The sequence below is a fragment of the Periplaneta americana genome, chromosome 17 (assembly GCF_040183065.1).
Source record: "Periplaneta americana isolate PAMFEO1 chromosome 17, P.americana_PAMFEO1_priV1, whole genome shotgun sequence".
Taxonomy (NCBI): domain Eukaryota; kingdom Metazoa; phylum Arthropoda; class Insecta; order Blattodea; family Blattidae; genus Periplaneta; species Periplaneta americana.
Genome location: NC_091133.1, coordinates 2,176,914 through 2,196,277, shown reverse-complemented (window position 1 = coordinate 2,196,277; position 19,364 = coordinate 2,176,914). Strand labels below are relative to the sequence as shown.

General features: G+C 36.6%; 1 protein-coding gene across 5 annotated transcripts in view; it reads left to right on the top strand.

The window, feature by feature from the left end:
• The window catches only part of LOC138693334 (zinc finger protein 726-like), a 117,454-nt gene that overhangs the window by 1,198 nt on the left and 96,892 nt on the right, over positions 1-19,364 (top strand). For 4 of the 5 annotated variants that reach the window (XR_011330289.1, XR_011330290.1, XM_069817242.1 and 1 more), the window contains exons 2-4: positions 4,120-4,217; positions 7,452-7,577; positions 10,960-11,030. Coding sequence is in view for 3 of the 5 variants with exons in the window: in XM_069817242.1 (XP_069673343.1) it covers positions 4,120-4,217; positions 7,452-7,577; positions 10,960-11,030 (295 nt within the window). In the remaining 2 variants the exon portion in view is untranslated. Of the gene's footprint in view, positions 1-932; positions 1,120-4,119; positions 4,218-7,451; positions 7,578-10,959; positions 11,031-19,364 lie in introns of all 5 variants that reach the window. The other variant, XM_069817240.1, reaches the window with a different exon arrangement.

Sequence of the window (19,364 nt, the reverse complement as noted above, 5' to 3'; positions counted from 1 at the left end):
TCTCTCTCTGTGTCTGGCCTCCTTTTCCCACCTCTCACCTCACTCCCTTTCTTTCTCTCCTTTTCTTCTGTATCACGTCCTATTCACTGGGTATTATATGTTGTTATTGGTCCACAGCTGACCTCGTCATGTGTGAAGTTTCGATCCTGCATCTTTCTCTTCATACGATGTTACTTTTATGATCTCGAACAGCGCTCTCACTTGCGAATCGAGCTTTAAATTTATCCTGTAAGCATTTTAGTGAGAAATGGATATGGAATAGCCGTACGATCTTAACATGCTATTTAGTGTAGGGAAATTTTTTCGTGTACATTATTATTTTGCTGTATGTAGCCTAGTATGCTTACAGCGAATAGGGATTATAAAGAATGGACACTGAGCGAATTTTCCTGTGTTTTGTTTCTCTGTGCGCCAGCGGCTAGTTCCACTTTCAAGCGCTAGAGGTAGTGTAATCGAGCATACGCTAAGATAATAATTGAAAATAGAGTTAAGGCACAGGTTCCAAAAATCGCCTACCTTATTGCATAATCCAGTAACGCTGTGCTTCAAATAAATTCAAGTTAACAGCTTTTCCTTATTTCTCAGTGACAAACTAGTTGTCATAATAATATTTTATATTTCAATTAAATAATATAATACATTATAAAATTAAGTATCGAATTCGTTTAATATCTATATAATAATATAATATAGGTATATGATTTTACTTCTCGTAAGAGTTTTGTTTTTCCATTTTCAGCGCTATCAAATCATTACATATTTTAATTGTTGTTGGGCTCAACGTCTCAACTCTCATTATAAAGGAACTCTAGAGTCTAGACATTGCAGTTAATGAAGGATTTATTATTTTATGGATCCAATTTATTTTATTTGAGTACATAATGTACCTAGATGTATTAATTGTGTTATATTTCCGCTGTGTTGACTGCTAGCTGGTGTGATGTCAGCACCAACTCTCGGGAGAAAGCAGAATCTGACGCTTTAGCTGGCTTGAAGGTCATTGAAATCGGTCCGGCTACATCAAAAGTAGCGACGCGAAGTGTCCATTCTTTATAATCCCTATTCGCTGATGCATATTCTTGTATGTGATTGTCTGGCAGCCTTGCACGAGCAAAGCAGGTCAGTATAGGCTCGCATGACGTGACTGTAGTTGTGTGACTTCTATAAATGCATGAATAAAGAGCGAGTGTTTTCGTAAAAGATGAGTATTTTCCCTAGAAAAAAAAAAGAACACGAGGTATTACTAAATGTTGGAATCGCGATCTGTAGTGAGTAAGCTATATGCGGAGACCTGCATATAGGGGAAATGGAGGGGAACTCCTGTTGCCAGTATGGCGTACTATTTAAGATCCGTAGGCAAGTAATGAACTACAGTTACGTGGAAAGTATGTATGTATTTATTTACACTGCAAGTGGGCAAGAACCCGGTGGCAGTGGTATACACAATATAAACAATACACAATAAAATGATAAGCAATACACAATAAAATTTACAGTACACAATACAATTTTACAATACATATACAATTTCATACACAATACAATAAGAATACACAATACAATTTAACACAATAATAATAAGACATAAATAAAATACCTAATTTTACAATACAACATACATAGGCTAATTATGTATAGGCCCTACATAAGTTTCAATAGTCTTTCACTTTACTCTCATCTCACTCCCTGTAGTGGCACTATGACGCATTTCACTGACACTTTAGCACACAATTCACTGACACTCTGTAACATATTTCACTGACACTCTATAACACATTTCACTGACACTATAGGACACATTTCATTGACGCTATAAATTATCACAATGATCGGAACTGTTCACTGCACTGTAAAACCATAACTTCACTGACTCACCTCGCTTCACTGATACAACAGTTCAAATAAGTCAAATAATTACACCCTTATGCATACTTATAAACAGAACTACATTTAAACTAAACATTTCTAGTCTAAGGCCCTCTTACACGCTATTTTTAAATAATTTACAATTCAAACCAAGGAAGTAACTCGTCAGGCTAGATAAATACATGTCACCTTAAAAAATTAAATGTTAAATGTGACCTTAATTTTTAATTTGCACTTTATACACAACCTTTTAAGTTATTCTTGAATCTCCTTAAGGAAGGACAGACCTCAAAGACCGCTGCAGGTAGGTCATTCCAATCATTTATAGTTCTATTTAAAAATGAGAATTTACCTACATCCGTTTTCTGTTTCCTACATTTGATTTTAAGGGGAGAGGATGGTATTTTTTGGTGAAAAATGAGTAAATTAAAAAAAATCCTTAAAATACTCTGTGATATGTGTGGAATGCATAGCATAACATTTTGTGGGTATTTGTGCCCTTATCAGATGTTGAGTCGCCATTTTTAAACTTCCTGCGTTATGGATTTTTAAATCATTCGCCCACTTTTATTGTTGTTTCCGGTAAATTAAATTTTCAAAAAAAATTTTTTTCTTCTTTAAAATACTCTTTGATATATGTGGAATGCATTGCATAACATTTTGTGGGTATTTGTGCCCTTATCGGATGTTGAGACGTCATTTTTAAACTTCCTGCGCTATGGATTTTTAAATCACACGCCCACTTTTATCGGTTTCCAGTAACTTCATTTTCTTTGCTACATTGCCAGACAAAAATGGATATAATTTCTGAACTATTAAACATACATGCATGAAATTTAGAACACACATTCTTTAGACTATTAGGAAACTTTTCTCTATAACAGAATTTTGTTAATTGATTTCATTTTAAAAATACGTCCGTTTGTTTGCAAGAAAGGAATTCAGAAAATTGTTATTAAATTTTAATTGTTTATTTTACAAACGTACGGACTAATATCAAAATTCTGTTAGATAGTTTGTAGAACATGCTTTTGCAAATACATTGCAAAAAACTGTTTGAATCTATCTTTAAAAATGGTTTAGATATATCGGTTTTAGTACAATCCTGCATTGGGTATATTTTTTTCAAATTTGGACCCCCAAATAACTTTTTTCAAAATATTTTTATTTGGTTAAGTTGCCACAGCTATGAGCTCTCTACATACAAAAAATTAATATTTTACACCAAATAGGAAAAAAGTTAAAAAAAATACCATCCTCTCCCCTTAAAGTCATGATCGTTCCTACCATAGTTCGTTGGCTTTTCTAACCGAGCCGTTATGTCTACCTATGCTTTCTGACCTAGATGTGCTCTATACAATGATGTTATTCTAGTTTTCCTACGTCTGTTTTCCAAAGTTTCCCATCTAAGTTCTTTTATTTTATCATTTCCATCTTCTCTTTTACCTTTAACAAAAATATACCTTTAATATCTTTAATAAAAATGTGTTGCTGCAACACAAAACCATTTGCTCATGACTACAGTATATCCATGTGACATTCCATTGAAACAAAAAAGAAGGGTGTTGGGAATGTGGGAATGTCCGGAATGAAAACTGTATTATCTGAACTTAAATCTAAATACATAATTAAACTTTGCTAATCCAAATATAATAGCGTAACAGCCCACACTTGGCTGTCTGTCTCCATGGTTTTTAAGCGTCTTTTGTTTTAGAAGATTCTGGAAGCATCTGTAGCACTGCTACTTCTGGTCTAGTATAAACCACTGGTACTAACTGTTCCACTAGCTAGATGGTGCTGCCACAGGTGTCTAAATTACGAACACAGTATATTACATGTGACAAAGGTATTACTCGACCGAGGCAAGTGGAGCCGCGGGCTTATAGCGGTGACGCTACATGAATGCAGGAGCAGTACAAGTGGCGCTCCGGGCTGCTGGACTCTACTGGCCTCGGTCGAGTAATAAAAAATGCCGGTCAGTGTAGTTTGTTCAGGCTTTTGGTATGCCTACCAAAAACGTGTAATATCCAAGGCAAACCAGAAACCCCAACAGACCAAACCTAACCTATCACTGATCCTCGATGATGTCATTGATGTCCTTCATATTGACCAACATTTTCTACCCAGTTACCAAAAGAAGTATTGCCTCCCATGGTGTAGAATTTCTGGAAATATCCCAATAAGTCTTACCAACTGATAATAAGTCTACTTTAAAGTACAAATGACTGTCATTGCCTGACTCTCCTCTTTCAGTTGCAATGGATATGATCAAGATGGAACCTGGCATCGACCTATTGGACTTGCATACAAGTGATGGAACAAATGTAGAAGACAAGAAGATCTTTCTAAAGGTAAAGTGGAAGACATTGTGGCCTGTATAACACTGTATCATAACATGGAAAGAACAATATCTTCCATTGTGTATTTATCACATTGAATAATACTAAAGTATTGCTTCTCCAACTGTTCCGCAGAAGCCCAGGTTTCCTCAGAGTTGGTTTTGGGATTCTGTGAAATGTTTTCTGCAATGGTGGGATATATCACTCCAACGTATTACTGCTGAGATGTCGTTTTCTTAGTCCCCACTGCTGACAGGGCAGTTAAAATGTCCTCGTGCTCCTCTTCCCCTCCATTAGAGAAGCAACAGCTTACGAAACCAATGTTAGGAAAAGACAATGCGACTGGTGGTCATATGACGAACACTGCAATGGACTTTGACCCTGAGAAAGTAACAGTTAAAGTGCCGCCTGCAAGGATTATTAGTATCGCCTTGGACGGAACCGAAAAAACTATGAAATACATCAGTCCATTCTACGTGAGACGCGCTCTCTGTGGACTCGTTGGCAAGGTCAGAAATGCAACTCGACTCCGCAACGGCAGTCTCCTTGTTGAGACTGCATCCGCAAAACAGAGTGAGACGCTGTTGAGAGCGAAGTTGTTGGGGTCGTACCCCATCAGAGTTGAGCGACAACCCTCGCTGAACACCACGCGAGGAGTTGTGCATACAGATTCTCTAGATTGTATGTCTGATGAAGAGATCCAATCAGAGCTGGTGGAACAGCCCGTGTCCAAGGCTTACCGTTTACTGTGTAAGCGAGACAGATGGACTGAACCACTGAGCACAGTCTTTCTGATTTTTGAAATGTCTCTCTTGCCAATACATCTTTTTTTATTGACCCGTTTTACTTATCCTCCAGACCCTTTACATCCGGAGGTTACATTTGTTATTTTGTACTAGCCGTACCCGTGCACTCCGCTGCACCTGTTAGAAATAAATATAAAGTAATTACATAATTAAAATAGGACGTTTGATCCAGGGAACAACTTTTACAACAGCGCAAGATAATCTGCTTCGCTCATTACTCAATTTTTTTTGCATTGCATTTACTGCATATATATTTTATGTATTTTAACACGATTCAATTGAACATAGTTAAAATTTGAATTATAAAATAATGGATTGCTAAGCTAACGTACTATTACTGCATACTAAATCAATACACTCTCGTTGTTCGTTAATTCTCTGAGATTAAAATGAGTGTACATAAATATTATTTTAAGAAGTACAGAAAACGAATGTACAAAATAGCCTATCAAATTTTCTGTGTTTAAGAAGCTATTTTAATCTTACCTTCCTCGATTTACTCAGACATTACTGTAATAACATTATAGCATTATCTCCATCTAGAGAAACTATACTTTCCAATGGTGAAATAATTAATTATACAAATCGGTTAATTTAGCTTCTGATATTACTTCATACAAACACAGAAACATTCTTTGTAGGCTATGTTTAATAGCTTTTGATTGTTGATGTCCAAGGCCCCTGTTTTGATTGTTGTTGTCCGAGGCCCCTTATAGACGAAGTCATTTCTTCTTAATTCATTGCACTGTCTTAGATGGCGTTATTTTAATTTTAAAACTCATTTATCTCATTAAATATCAGTCCTGTCAAAATTTTGTGACGAATAAAACTTATCGGAAATCATTTTTAAAGAAACTTTTGTTATGTAACATTTTTCACAAAAATCAATAATAAGCGAGATATTTGGATTTATTTAATTCAGTCCCCCTTATAACCCCCCTTTTAAATAAAGTATTTTGAATGCCATATAGCCTGAAATCTAAGTTACCGCGAACTTAATTTATATTCCAATTTTCATATAAATCGGTTCAGCCATTATCACGTGAAAAGGTAAGAAACATACAGACAGACATACAAACAAAAATTTCAAAAATGCGATTTTCGGTTTCAGGGTGGTTAATTATATATGTTAGGACCAATTATTTTTGGAAAATCGAAAATTACCAGAAAAATTTCGGCTACATATTTATTATTAGTATAGATATGTGTTTTAACAATCTTGACATTCGGACCTTTTACATCCGAGGATTTTAGAAATGCGCCAGATAAGTTATTTCTGGCGGAATTTGTTTTATTATTTTATTGTTTCTTTTTAAATACTGGGTAGGGTCTGAGAACTGCTCACTTTTATTAGGCCTATTTTTATGCATCTTTTTGAAAGTGCATTTGTGTACCTCGTTTTAACCGTGACAACGCCTTTTATTTCTTTTAAGCATTCTGATTATTGTATTGTGTTTCTGTTATGTGAAGGATTTTAGATAAGGGCACAAATAGCCATAGTAGCAGACGCGCCCTTTTTTAAACCCCACTATCTATCCATGTATTAAAAAGGGATGTAGCAAAAGAAAACAACCCAAGGAGAAGTTAGTATTGATTTCGTTTTGGTATCAAGATTCAAGAATGAAGAAACATCGAAGTGTTCATTCGTAATTTTTGGCCACAGTGATAGTCACATATATATTCTTTAAATGTGTGTGTTTATTGTATTAGTAAGTAAATAATTTGTACAGAGACGGAAGTAGCCTGATTAAATTGAGGAAAAAGATGCGAAGGTAAAAAATACGGAAGTATTCCAAATAATCCATTGAATTTGAATTTATTGTATATTCATATTTAGAGAAGATATTTTATAAAGGAATAATTTATAGTAAATCGTCATAATACAGACTGTTGACTTCCTTGAATTGGATAGTGTGTGCAGTGCAAGTATTTTTAAATTTGGCAGATTTGTAGGGAATGACATTACATATATCAAATGATTATTAAAAACCATATCGATGTATTAGTAGACTTTTGAAAGCCATAACCATCGCATGGTAGATAAGGCCTATAAGTATCATATGGCTGAATATTGTGTATTTCAGTGATTTAGTTTTCGAATTTTGTTCTTTTGATTTTTTTATTTAATATGATAGGTGGGGCAGTATAATAAGTAACCCGTTACAAAGGATATTTGCACTCTTATATAGTTTATGTTTGTGCTTTTAAAAATGTGAATTGCATCTATATTAGCTTTTAGATGGGACTCATTTCGTGTTTTTAGTCATTGTATGCTGATCTCGATGTCTGGTTCTCTTTTCCCCTTCAGATATTTTATAATTTGTAGCTTCTTCAGAGTGCAGTAGTCTGTCTGAACACCAGAGTGCGGTTTGTAACAGATGAAGTCATGAGCGGCAAAATGTAATAAATGAGTCATTTACGATGTCTCTATCTTCTCCAGAATGGGAATTTATGGGATCTGCACGTGATGGAAGGCGGGGACCATGACTCTGAATTCACATCGCAGATAAAAGTTGAGGATTCTGAAGTGCCAATTAGCTTCACTATGGTGAAGTGTGAAGTTCAAGTAAGTGGAGATCATGAGATGCACAGATATTATTACAGTAGCCTACATAATTGGTATTCCGTTGCGTCTGTCCCAATGTAGTAGCAGTGCCTCAGTCTATCAGAGTGTTAACTGAAATTTAGGAATTGGTGGGTTGCTTGTTGCAGTAGTACAATGTTGAACAGGATGTAATTTCAATCTCTAAATGTAAAAGCAAAGTTTGAATGCATATCCTTCTTTGCAAAGGATACATACATATGTACATACATTCCAGGGGAAGTTGTGTTTAGGGACACAGGACACACGTCCATTTTAATTCTGCAATATGCTTTTATGCTACCAATTAATGAAATAAATAGTGGCTGCATATTTTCCTCACCATTCTGAAATACTTTAGGTTTCTGCAAAATAAAATGCTATATTTTACCAAGGAGCTGAGAATTTTGCACCTTTGGTAATGTCGAATTGTTGTGACTCAATCTTGGGAGATATTTTATTTCTCTTTAGAGCTGATTTATAAGGAAATGTCTTCCATACATAAATCTAGTGTGCATAGCATTTACTTTCATCGAGACTACCGAATTGAACTTAATGTCAATACATGCAAAATATAAATAATCTTATGAATATCTGTCATTCTCGAAATTGCAATCATTAAACACGTAATTGTAACTTTCACACTTTCTCATGTTTATTCTGATATATAATTATAATAACTTTTTCTCGACTGTACTGCAGCTTGAGTGCGTCCACACCTGTGGAGTAACGGTCAGCGCGTCTGGCCGCGAAACCAGGTGGCCCGGATTCGATTCCCGGTCGGGGCAAGTTACCTGGTTGAGGTTTTTTCCGGGTTTTCCCTCAATCCAATATGAGCAAATGCTGGGTAACTTTCGGTGTTGGACCCAGGACTCATTTCACCGGCATTATCACCTTCATCTCATTCAGACGCTAAATAACCAAAGCTGTTGATAAAGCGTCGTAAAATAACCTACTAAAAAAAAAAATAAAATAAAAAAAGCTTGAGTGATTACTCTCAGCTCCAGTTTATAGCAGAGTTTTTAGATGAAAAAAATTTGATAATGACATAGGTCCTGCGTCGCTAAAGTAGCAGTTGCTAAAATTTAAAATCAAGAACTCCTCATTTCTTAACGAGCACATAAATCTATTATAATAAATGAATCAGACAATACTAATCCCACTCACAGAAATCTCTTAATCTGTTAGATATTAAATATATGCCGAATCAGTTTTGGATTGCTAATGAAATTGCAGTTGATGTAATACATAATTATTTTTTTCATTGTTTATTAGGGTGAGTCGAAAATAGGCTAAATTTTTTGTTTGGACATTCAAAGTTGGTTACGGAAAAAAGTTGTATTATGTGCCAGTACTTATGCACAAAAATTTGAATTTCCTCAAAACATTTTTAACCAAAGCACAACGTCCTCCATTTTTTAGAATTTTCGTAAAATGATTCCCGTTTACTAAATAATTGACAGCCCTCCTCCGCTTGCTTATGCCTCATTTAATGCTTTAAGAGTGGATAATGATGATTATTATTATCCTTTAGTACCTCGTGCTGCATTCATACAACGTAAAATTGTCAGTATGTTTATATTATAAATAAAATTCAGTTATATAAGCCTTTTCAAACTCCCATTAGCTAGCAGGATGTAAAGTGTGAGCTCATAAATATTGCCAGAAGCGCAGATAGATCAGATAAGATGCGACACAGGCATTGCGAGGCTGAGGTGGGAGAGCAGAGCGTACCTGGAAGTGGTAGTTTACTGGTGCGGAGCTGCAGTTTCTGTTGTCAATTCAGTAGCAACTGTAAAGAATGTGCTTTTCCTTCACAGTGACATAGAGGTAAATTAAATTATTATTAAAACAAAATGCTACATTGACAAATATTAAAAAACAGCGGCTTATATAAGAACTCAAGTCTAAGTTGTGTTACTAAAGCTCTGTGAAACATGCAGTTGCAAGTTAAAAAGTAATATTGTTATTGCATGTAAAATATATTATAAAAACAAAGCAAGTATGTAGTAAAGAAGAGAAATGTTCACTATCATGAATAACGACTTACTTGAATATCCAATGAATAGTTTAATTAAGATATTCCATTATATGAATGAATGTTAGTAGTGTCTAAAATTGTCATTTCGTTTAACTTTACATTGAATGAGTGATGTAATGTGTTATGAAATAAGAGTATTTTTTTTTCTAATTTTACTTTTCATATTTGAATGTGAACACTTTAGTGTGGTAATATTCTTATTTTGAAAATAATCAGAGTAATTGGATAAGATTATTTACAGCAAATATATTACATTGTGTATATAAGGTAAAGGAATATATTGTGTTTTCATGCATTATTTGGAGAAAAAATGGTTAATGTTATCCAAGCGAATCTTCTGGACATCGTAATATATCTGTTTATGCTCGACCATGCCGAAATGTAGTAATTATACACCTGGTAGCAGACCTTTAATGCATGTCATTAAAGTACACCTACTCATTAAAGGTCAGGTCTTTCAGCCAATGACGACTCAGGTTACAACTGTTCAGCCAATGACATGTCAGCTTTCTACCGTTATAAAACCGCAAGTATCGATTATTCTCGGATATGCAATCGAAAGAGAATTAGCGAAAAGTCACGGAGGCTGGAAATCCAATACTGTCGCAGAAGGTTATGTTCTGTTACTATAATAATTAGCGTTAATTGTAAATAATATTCAAATAAATTCAATTTGTCATCTCGTTTTACAATGTCTAATTTAATTTCAATGTTATCTCTGTAGGTTCTTATGGCCTAGCAAGGTCAATGTGAACATCTCTTCCTCGGAAAAAATCAATACTTTCGCGTCTGCGCACATCTCACAACATATGGGACATAGATCAAGGTCAGATACAAAGAAAATTAATAATATCAAGTTAGAAATATGGCCGAGCATAAAAAGTCGTATGAAACTCGCCTATAATGGTAATTAAGAAGCTCGTATGAAAATTATGAAACTCGCTTGTGCTCGTTTCATAAATATCCATACTCGCTTCTTAATTACCTTCATTATAGGCTCGTTGCATAATCTACTATTATCAAATAGGGTCGGAAAGAGGAAGGCTATAGCTCAGATTTCATTGTCTCGAGTTCGAAGCGAGCTGCAGGCTGACTGCTTTACAACTCTGTGGACTTCTGGGTGACTGAAAAACAAAACATTCCTTGACAGATAATTCAACTAACAGCAGTTATTTCAAATGTTACAGAATAAAGAAGACAAGAATCATATGGAAAATCTAAGAATTATCTTCCACATAAATTCTTTGGGACTTATTACGATTTAATGTAGTTCAGTGTAATTGGTGGACTATTTAATGACGTAATTTGTGCTATTCCTAATTTTAGGAAGAGTTGTGTGCTCCGGGCACCGTAAAGGACGAGCTGGAGCTGCAAGTAATGGTAGAAGACAGTGGGAGGTGAGTGTCTTGCTTAATTGTTTCTGCATATTTTGGTTTCAAAGTTGTCATTATCGGCACTGTTACTCTAGTTTGCCGCTGTTGAGTAATGGTTAGCTTGCCTGACCATGAAATGAGCAGGCCCGGTTTAAATGATGTTTGGCACAACTTACCTGGCTGGGATTTTTTCTTAGGGTTTCCCTCAACCACTTGAAGCAGAATTGCTGGATAATTACAGCAGGGGTTCCCCTCAACCCAATACGAGCAAATCCTGGGTAACTTTCAGTGCTCGACCCTGGACTCATTTCACCGGCATTATCACCTTCATTTCATTCAGACGCTAAATAACCTAGATGTTGATACAGCGTCGTAAAATAACCCAAAAACTTCCAGCATTGTACCTCAGACTCATTTGACCTTCATTTCATCATTGATCTTTAATAGCTACAGGTTGACCAAGACGTGACAGACATGGTTCCAGGATTTGCCTACAGATGGCATCTGTGTGCGGGAGCTACACTTATCCGTAGAAGCCGCAGGGGCTTCAATAAGTGGACTGCAGCAGATTGGGGGAGTGTAGCTCCCTCAGATAGATGGCTCCTTGGTGAGTCGGAATCGACGGTGGTGTCTCCTTCTGGTTAAAGATGTAAGCACATGAATTGCGAACAGATGTCATCAATCTGAACATCACAGGGAGATGGAGGTATAGACCCTTATCGGAACTGGATGCTGCGGCTGAATCGATACAATGGCACCATGCAGTGAGTCATGTGCTTGAAGAACTTCAAAATCATCATCTGCGCTGCTTGCATACAAGCTAGTCTTATTTGTAGCGTTAAAATCCTTCTGCTGAGTAAGTGGAACCCTCATTTAAGTTTTTTCCTCCCTCAGGGGTGCCATCTGCAGAGAACTCTTCCATAACTGTACCCAGCAGCTGCGATGAGCCTGCTGAGCTGTATTTATCTGGATTTATTCGCAGCTTCTATTTCCACTGTGTCCATCATTCCAAATTCTTGCAAAGCATTGAATTTGATGAAAATTTGATTGTGTACAAGTAGATGGCTGGCCTTTCTTATTATGTTGATTGCCATAAAAACTATGCTCCCTCTTTCTATAGAGGATTCCACGATAAGAAAATAGCATTGAACTTATGGAGGCTGTTCCATCAACTATTTATCAGTATTTTTCATGACAACTGGGTATTAATTATTTTCCTTTAGTTCATAGAACATAATTTAATTGAGAACTATATCGATTTTATGTGCTAAATTTGTGTTACACCTTTAAAATTACCGTATATTTAATTGACGAATAATGGAGTAACAGCTAAATTGATGGAATAGTCTTCTGCTCTCTTGCCGAACATTCCCGCTGAAAAATTTGACAGACAAGTAAGGGTGGTACAGATAAGGCTAAGATTTCTCACTGTGAAAACATGAACAACATTGTCTGCACTTATTTTAAGGAGTACACAAAATTTAATTGTCAGCAAAACAACAAAGAAATTAGGTATGTAACTTAGGTTCTTGTTTGATTATAGTGTGAAGTTAATAACAGAAAAAGTGCACTGTATATAATCCAAAATTAGTATTATAAGCACTTCTTAACATTTTTAATAACATGTATCAGTCCCCTAACTGCTCATTGTGCAACTCAAACCAAGAAATTGGTTCAAAACACCTCAAAATCTGTGCTTCAGTGGCTGGTCATGATAATATCTTTGAAAAATATTGGAGTGCAAGAGGTCAAATGACTTGATTGTCAAATGCCTGGCATTAGAAAACAACAACAACATTTTTAATAACGGTGAACGTGTGCTGCACATGATCTTAAATCTGTATTATAAGCACTTCTTATTATTTATTATTATTACTATTATTATTATTATTATTATTATTATTATTATTATTATTATTATTATTATTATTATTCAAATACTTGGGGTATACTATAAGCAGTGATATGAGCTGCTGCCAAGAAGTCAAAAGGAGAAGAGCAATGGCAAAGGAAGCTTTTAATAGAAAAAGGAGCATGTTCTGCGGACCTCTGCAGAAAGAACTAAGGAAGAGACTAGTGAACTGCTCTATGTGGAGTGTAGCAATGTATGAGGCAGAAACATGGACATTACGACAAAGTGAAGAGAAGCAAATAGAAGCATTTGAAATGTGGATATGGAGAAGAATGGAACGTGTGAAATGGACAGAAGCTGTGTTGGGAAAAGTGGATGAAGAAAGAATGATGCTGAAACTGATCAGAAAGAGGAAAAAGAATTGGCTGAGTCACTGGTTGAGAAGAAACTGCCTACTGAAGGATGCACTGGAAGGAATGGTGAACAGGAGAAGAGTTCGGGGCAGAAGAAGATATTAGATGATAAACGACATTAAGATATATGGATGATATGCGAAGACAAAGAGGAAGGCAGTAAATAGGAAAGACTGGAGAATGCTAGGTTTGCTGTGAAATACTTGTCCTTGGGCAGAACACTATGGTTAATGGCCTAAATATCCGAAGTCTAGTTATAATGTATATAAAATATAATGTATGTTTTTACAGGCATCATTATGGCATTAATAGGTTTTTTTATCATTTCAACGGACTCAACGTAGCTATGTTGTGCGATAAACTTGCTAAAACGCTGTACGAGGCCTGTCTAAAATGTATCAGACCTTAAATTTTCCCGCGCAAAGTAGTGATTCTAAGGCGGCGCCACTATGCAGGGTGGAAGGAGGAACCGTAATGCGCATGCTTGAATTTTTTCACCGCATTCGCTTGTGCCAGTCACTGGCTGGTGGTCGCCAAGTAAGGTGCTGTTCTAAGTGTTTGTCGGATTTAGTTTTCTCGCAAGATGACTGAACGAATTGAGCAAAGATACTGCATCAAATTTTGTCAAAAGCTTGGTGATTCTCAAAGTCAAACAATTCGTAAGATTCAGCAGGTGTTTGGGGAAGATGCGATGGGTGTAACACAAATTAAGGAGTGGTTCATCCGATTCAAAGATGGTCGCACATCAGCGGAGAGTGAGCAGCGTTGTGGCAGGCCCCAAACTGCTCGGAGTGCAGCTGTTGTTGAGAGGGTGCGAAATTTGGTGATGGCAGATCGTCGTTTGACCATGTGGGAGATTGCCGAAGGGGTTGGAGTGAGTAAAGATTCTGCACATGCAATTTTGCGTGATGATTTGAACATGAACCGAGTGGCTGCGAAATTCGTGCCCAAGTTGTTGTCCCCGGAACAAAAAGACCTTCGTCATGATGTTGCACAGGACCTTCTGGACACCACCAACACTGATCCTGGGTTTCTCAACACCATGATAACTGGAGATGAGTCATGGGTGTACGGGTACGACCCAGAAACAAAAAGACAGTCGTCGCAATGGAAGCATCCCGAGTCTCCAAGGCCGAAGAAAGCGCGGCAGGTGCAAAGCAAAATCAAGGTGATGCTGACTGTTTTCTTTGATGTCCGTGGAATTGTGCATCACGAATACGCACCGGAAGAACAAACGGTGACAAAGGAGTACTATCACGATGTTCACCGGCGACTCCGTGATGCAGTTCGGCGCAAAAGACCAGGCACGTGGACGGTGAACAACTGGCACTTGCATCACAACGCCCCGCACATTCATCCCAATTGATCCACACTTTCTTGGCCAAACATGGAATTACAACCGTTCGCCAACCTCCCTACTCTCCAGACCAGACTTCTGGTTGTTTCCAAAATTGAAGACACCACTGAAAGGATCCCGTTTTGAGAGTAGAGAGAGATAATGCGGAACGCGACGACGGAGCTGAACACCATTCGAAAAGAAGACTTCCAGAGGTGTTTCTGGCAGTGGAAGGATCGGTGGGCTAAGTGTGTGCAAGCACAAGGGGCCTACGTTGAAGGGGATTAGGGTCCCAACCTCGTCAGGTATTTGAAATATTTTTTCTGGCTAAAGGTCGGATACTTTTTAGACAGGCCTCGTACGTATTAGGAAGAGAGTGAGATAGAGATACTATACCTCACTCGTCCTACCAACAGAGGCATCTTATGGCAGCAGTATACTAGCCAAGACCCGTATGGCCAATACTTTTTTCTTAAGATGGAATACTCTAAAATATTACATAATAAAATTACGTCGTTTTCAACCCATTATAATAAACACAGCAAATCATAGAAAAAAATAACTTGTGACTCCACAAACCATAAACAAAATTGTTACAAGCCCACTGGCGTTGCTCAGTCGGGTAAGGCGCTTGCCTGCTGGTCTGAAGTTGCACTCGGGCGCGGGTTCGATCCCCGCTTGGGCTGATTACCTGGTTGGGTTTTTTCCAAGGTTTTCCCCAACCATAAGGTGAATGTCAGGTAATATATGGCGAATCCTCGGCCTCATCTCGCCAAACATCTCACTATTACCAATGTCATCGACGCTAAATAACCTAATAGTTGATACAACGCCGTTAAATAACCAACTAAAAATAATGTTTCATGCAGCTCAGTACCACGCATATAGTTGCGCGCAGTGGCATTTACATTTTAATTAAATCCACTTCCAGTCTGAATTTTCATATAAAGTATACAGTTTTGGAAACTAGAAGGATGAGGTTATTTTATTCAACAAAAATCACCATTTCCAACGTCTATGCATACCTTAAGAAGCAAGTCTGATGGCAGATGTAAGGTAACTCAAATGTGACTAATGTTTTTTTCTTTGGTAACTAGACTGTTATTAAACTGTGGTAACTAGAAAGAAATTAATTTATATTTCTCATTATCGGCAGACAACCCGAGATATCAGTTAATTTCAAAATGCTTCCTAGTGACCACAATAAACTCGTATCCTGCCTTCTGGTGCAGTATGAACAGTGACAGTATAAATTATTATCTATGTAGGGTATCCAATATCTACCCACTTATCTTACGTGATCCAGGTTCCGCTTATTGCGGATAGATGGAGGAGGTGACTCATTTTCAAGTTGCATACCACTTTGGTGAGCCACGCTATGCATGATGTGTATCTGTGGAGAATTATGTTGTGCACTGGGGTGAGTGTATGTGTAAGTGTTCGTGTAAATGTAGTGTAGGGAATGGGTGAGGATGATGATGAAAATTAAGAAGGGAGAAAGGGAAACCCTGTGCTGGCACATAACCTACTCCTGTCAAATAGCACCTAGGGGACCGCCAGGCTTAACGTCCCCATCCGACGGACGAATCACTATCAACAGTGACATATGCCTTCTCTTCATATGCACTGCGGAGAGATTTGGGATTTGACCCAGGCATATTGCTGCACAATCCAGTGGTTAGAAGTTGTGCACCGCCACCTCTCCTAATTCAGAGGTAGATATTTTACACGAAAATCTCTGACTCCGTCGGGAATGGAACCCAGGTTGGCTAGTCTAGAACGAGACACGCTACCGCATAGCTAACTCGTCTGGCTGAACTTACATAGTTTGAACATTAAATTTGTCATTCTCAGGTTCTTTACAAATCACCTTTCCTGGTTGGTTAACTCACTATTTTTATGCACTTGAGTTTTAATACAACTTTAATGTTTAGAGAAAATATAATGAGTCAACCACTCATCTCAATCATATTTTTTAATTTCTTTCCTAAGGCATAAAATGGAAACCTTTTAATTTATAATAATATTCGTATTACCTTTTTTTGTGCTTTCATTTTCTTGTTTGTTTCTTATCTGTCTAAAAATTACTTCCCAAATTGTTGTTTTGTATGTAATCAAATGTCCTATATTAATAACTTAGCTATATCAGAATGCCTCCTAATTTATAAATTTTACATAGAATAATGCTGAATGATCCACATAAGTATTAAGGGGATGGTATTTGTTCAAAATTGTGATTGTATGGCCCTGTTTAGTATCTGGTATTACGAAATTGCATTCCTGCCTCATCCTCAAATGCTGTGTAGAATAATTGTCTTCCATGTCTATCTTGATGCATTCCCGCTTGTCAATAGTCTGCTAGCTTCAGTGTGAATTCCCAGCATGCAGCGCGACGAGCATGGTGATATTCGTTGCTTACGAAATTACACAAGCTGGCGCATAGCACTATCGAGAGTAGGTCTCTGAGAGTCGTGACAATTTCTGCCGCTAGGTTCGCATCGCTGTACTAAGAAATGATGAATAGTCCCATTACTAAGCATTGTGTATCGTGAAAATAGTTTGAGTAATTGTGCATTACTGATCGAGTACGAAAATTATAAATATGCCAAGCATATTACAGTCTTATTTGAGATTTATTAATGACTTGTTAAATATCAGTATGCAGATTATCAGCGTCATATAATAGAATTTACAATTTTGTTTCCCGAAAGTCTGAATTTGTTGAATTAACTATTTTTCTTTAAACTACATTGTTCATCTGGTTCATTTACTTTGGCAAGTTGATTGTTTTCAGTTCCGTGTTCTTCCTTCAGATTTCGTTCCCTCTAATTTGTTATAATTGCTGAAAGTGAACTACCGGTTTCTGCTACTTTCAGACATTATTATTATTATCATCATCATCATCAAAATCAAATTAATATAGTTCTTAGCTTGTCTTACCTTAAGGCTATCAGTAGCGTTATTCGAGGAAAAGAGTATGATTTACCATCATCATTTATAGTGGCGAAATATTCCACGACAATGGTTAATTATTACTGCTGAATATTGACACATATACGATTTGCATTATTTAGGATACAACCAGGAACGTCGCTGGGTGGTGCGAAAGGATGCGCAAGCACCCCATAAAAAATCGGAGCACCCCAAAGGGCAATTTATTAACAAAATACTAGGCATAAATTATTTTGAAGAACAAAATCAAACAAACAATTTTTTGGATTTGAGAAAACTACGTCCCATAGTGTATCATAATGGATGTGATGAGCTATAATAATAATAATAATAATAATAATAATAATAATAATAATAATAAACAGATGTATAGTATGCGCGCAAGTGCATGAAAGAACATTTTGGATATTTTATGTACCACATTTTTACAGATCGCACCCCATCCGCACCCCCCTTGCTCTGATCCTGGCGACGTCACTCGATACTACATAAGCAATATTCCACGACAATAGTTAATTATTACTGCTGAATATTGACACATATACGATTTGCATTATTTAGGATACAACATACGCAGCAATGCGATTTTAATGTTGAGCATGCCGAGTTTAGTGTAACATACTCCCCTCATCCTCCAAGCCAAATCAAATATTATTACGACATTACGAATAATAAATAAATAAATAATAATTACTACAATTATTCGTTGTGATAAAGTACAATTATCACTGCATGGTGTACCGAAAATTTTACTTTATGTTTTCATTAAATTGACCTGTCATGATTGACGACAGAAAACAGCTCAGTGGAGTGAGATTCAGACATTACTAAAAATGAAATGGGGATCGGGGAGAGCAGATGCGCAAATGATCGGCAAATTCTAAACAATATTGTCCCTGAGATTCCTGAGATATTTGTTTATGTTTTCGGAAATGGTCAAATTCGAAAACCATTTCTAATCACATTTCAGTCTAACTTCCTAATTAATTTAATTCTAACTCCTAATTAAAAAACTGTTTACACACTAAAATATCATATCATTTGCTATTGCTACCCACTACTGAATCTTGCACAGGATAGGTACCGATGGTGGCGGGCTTATGTGAGGGTGGCAATGAACCTGCGGGTTCCTTAAAAGCCATTTGTAAGTAATAAGTTAATCAGCAGGCCTATTAGATATTTATTTCACCGCTGCAAGTTATGAAAGAAAATCGCACATTTGTACTTATCATGTATTGTGACTGCTGTTTGCTTTAGTAAAAATCATAACACTTTAAAAAAGAAAGGGATAAGTTAGGCCTACTTACAAATAATTAAATTATGAAGTCGGGGAAATGGAAGATAATACAGTACCTTAATTAATTGGAATAATAATAATAATAATAATAATAATAAAAAATGAACACGTGAAAAGTGTAGACTACAGTTTGATGTAAAATATATTAAGTTTCTTTCATTATTTCCGAAAAGGTACGGTGTATGAATTAAACAATAGAAAGGTAGTACCTTAGTTTATAATATGTAATATATTTTAATATCAAGAATGACTGCCTTTTATTGTAATATAATTGAGACGTAGAAGTTTGGAAATTACGTCTATTGTCCATAAAATATTGTACGAAGCATTTAATAAGCAATGGTGAGTCCTTTAAATGTCCCAAATGTCAATGTCATTTAAGTGTTCTGCTGTGAATATTTAGTCTAGAACAGCGCTCCGAGCGGCGGAATTGGCGTTACGAGGGAACCACTTCGGATCCGCATTTCAAGCGCTATGCGCCAGCTTGTATAATCTCGTAAGCAACGGT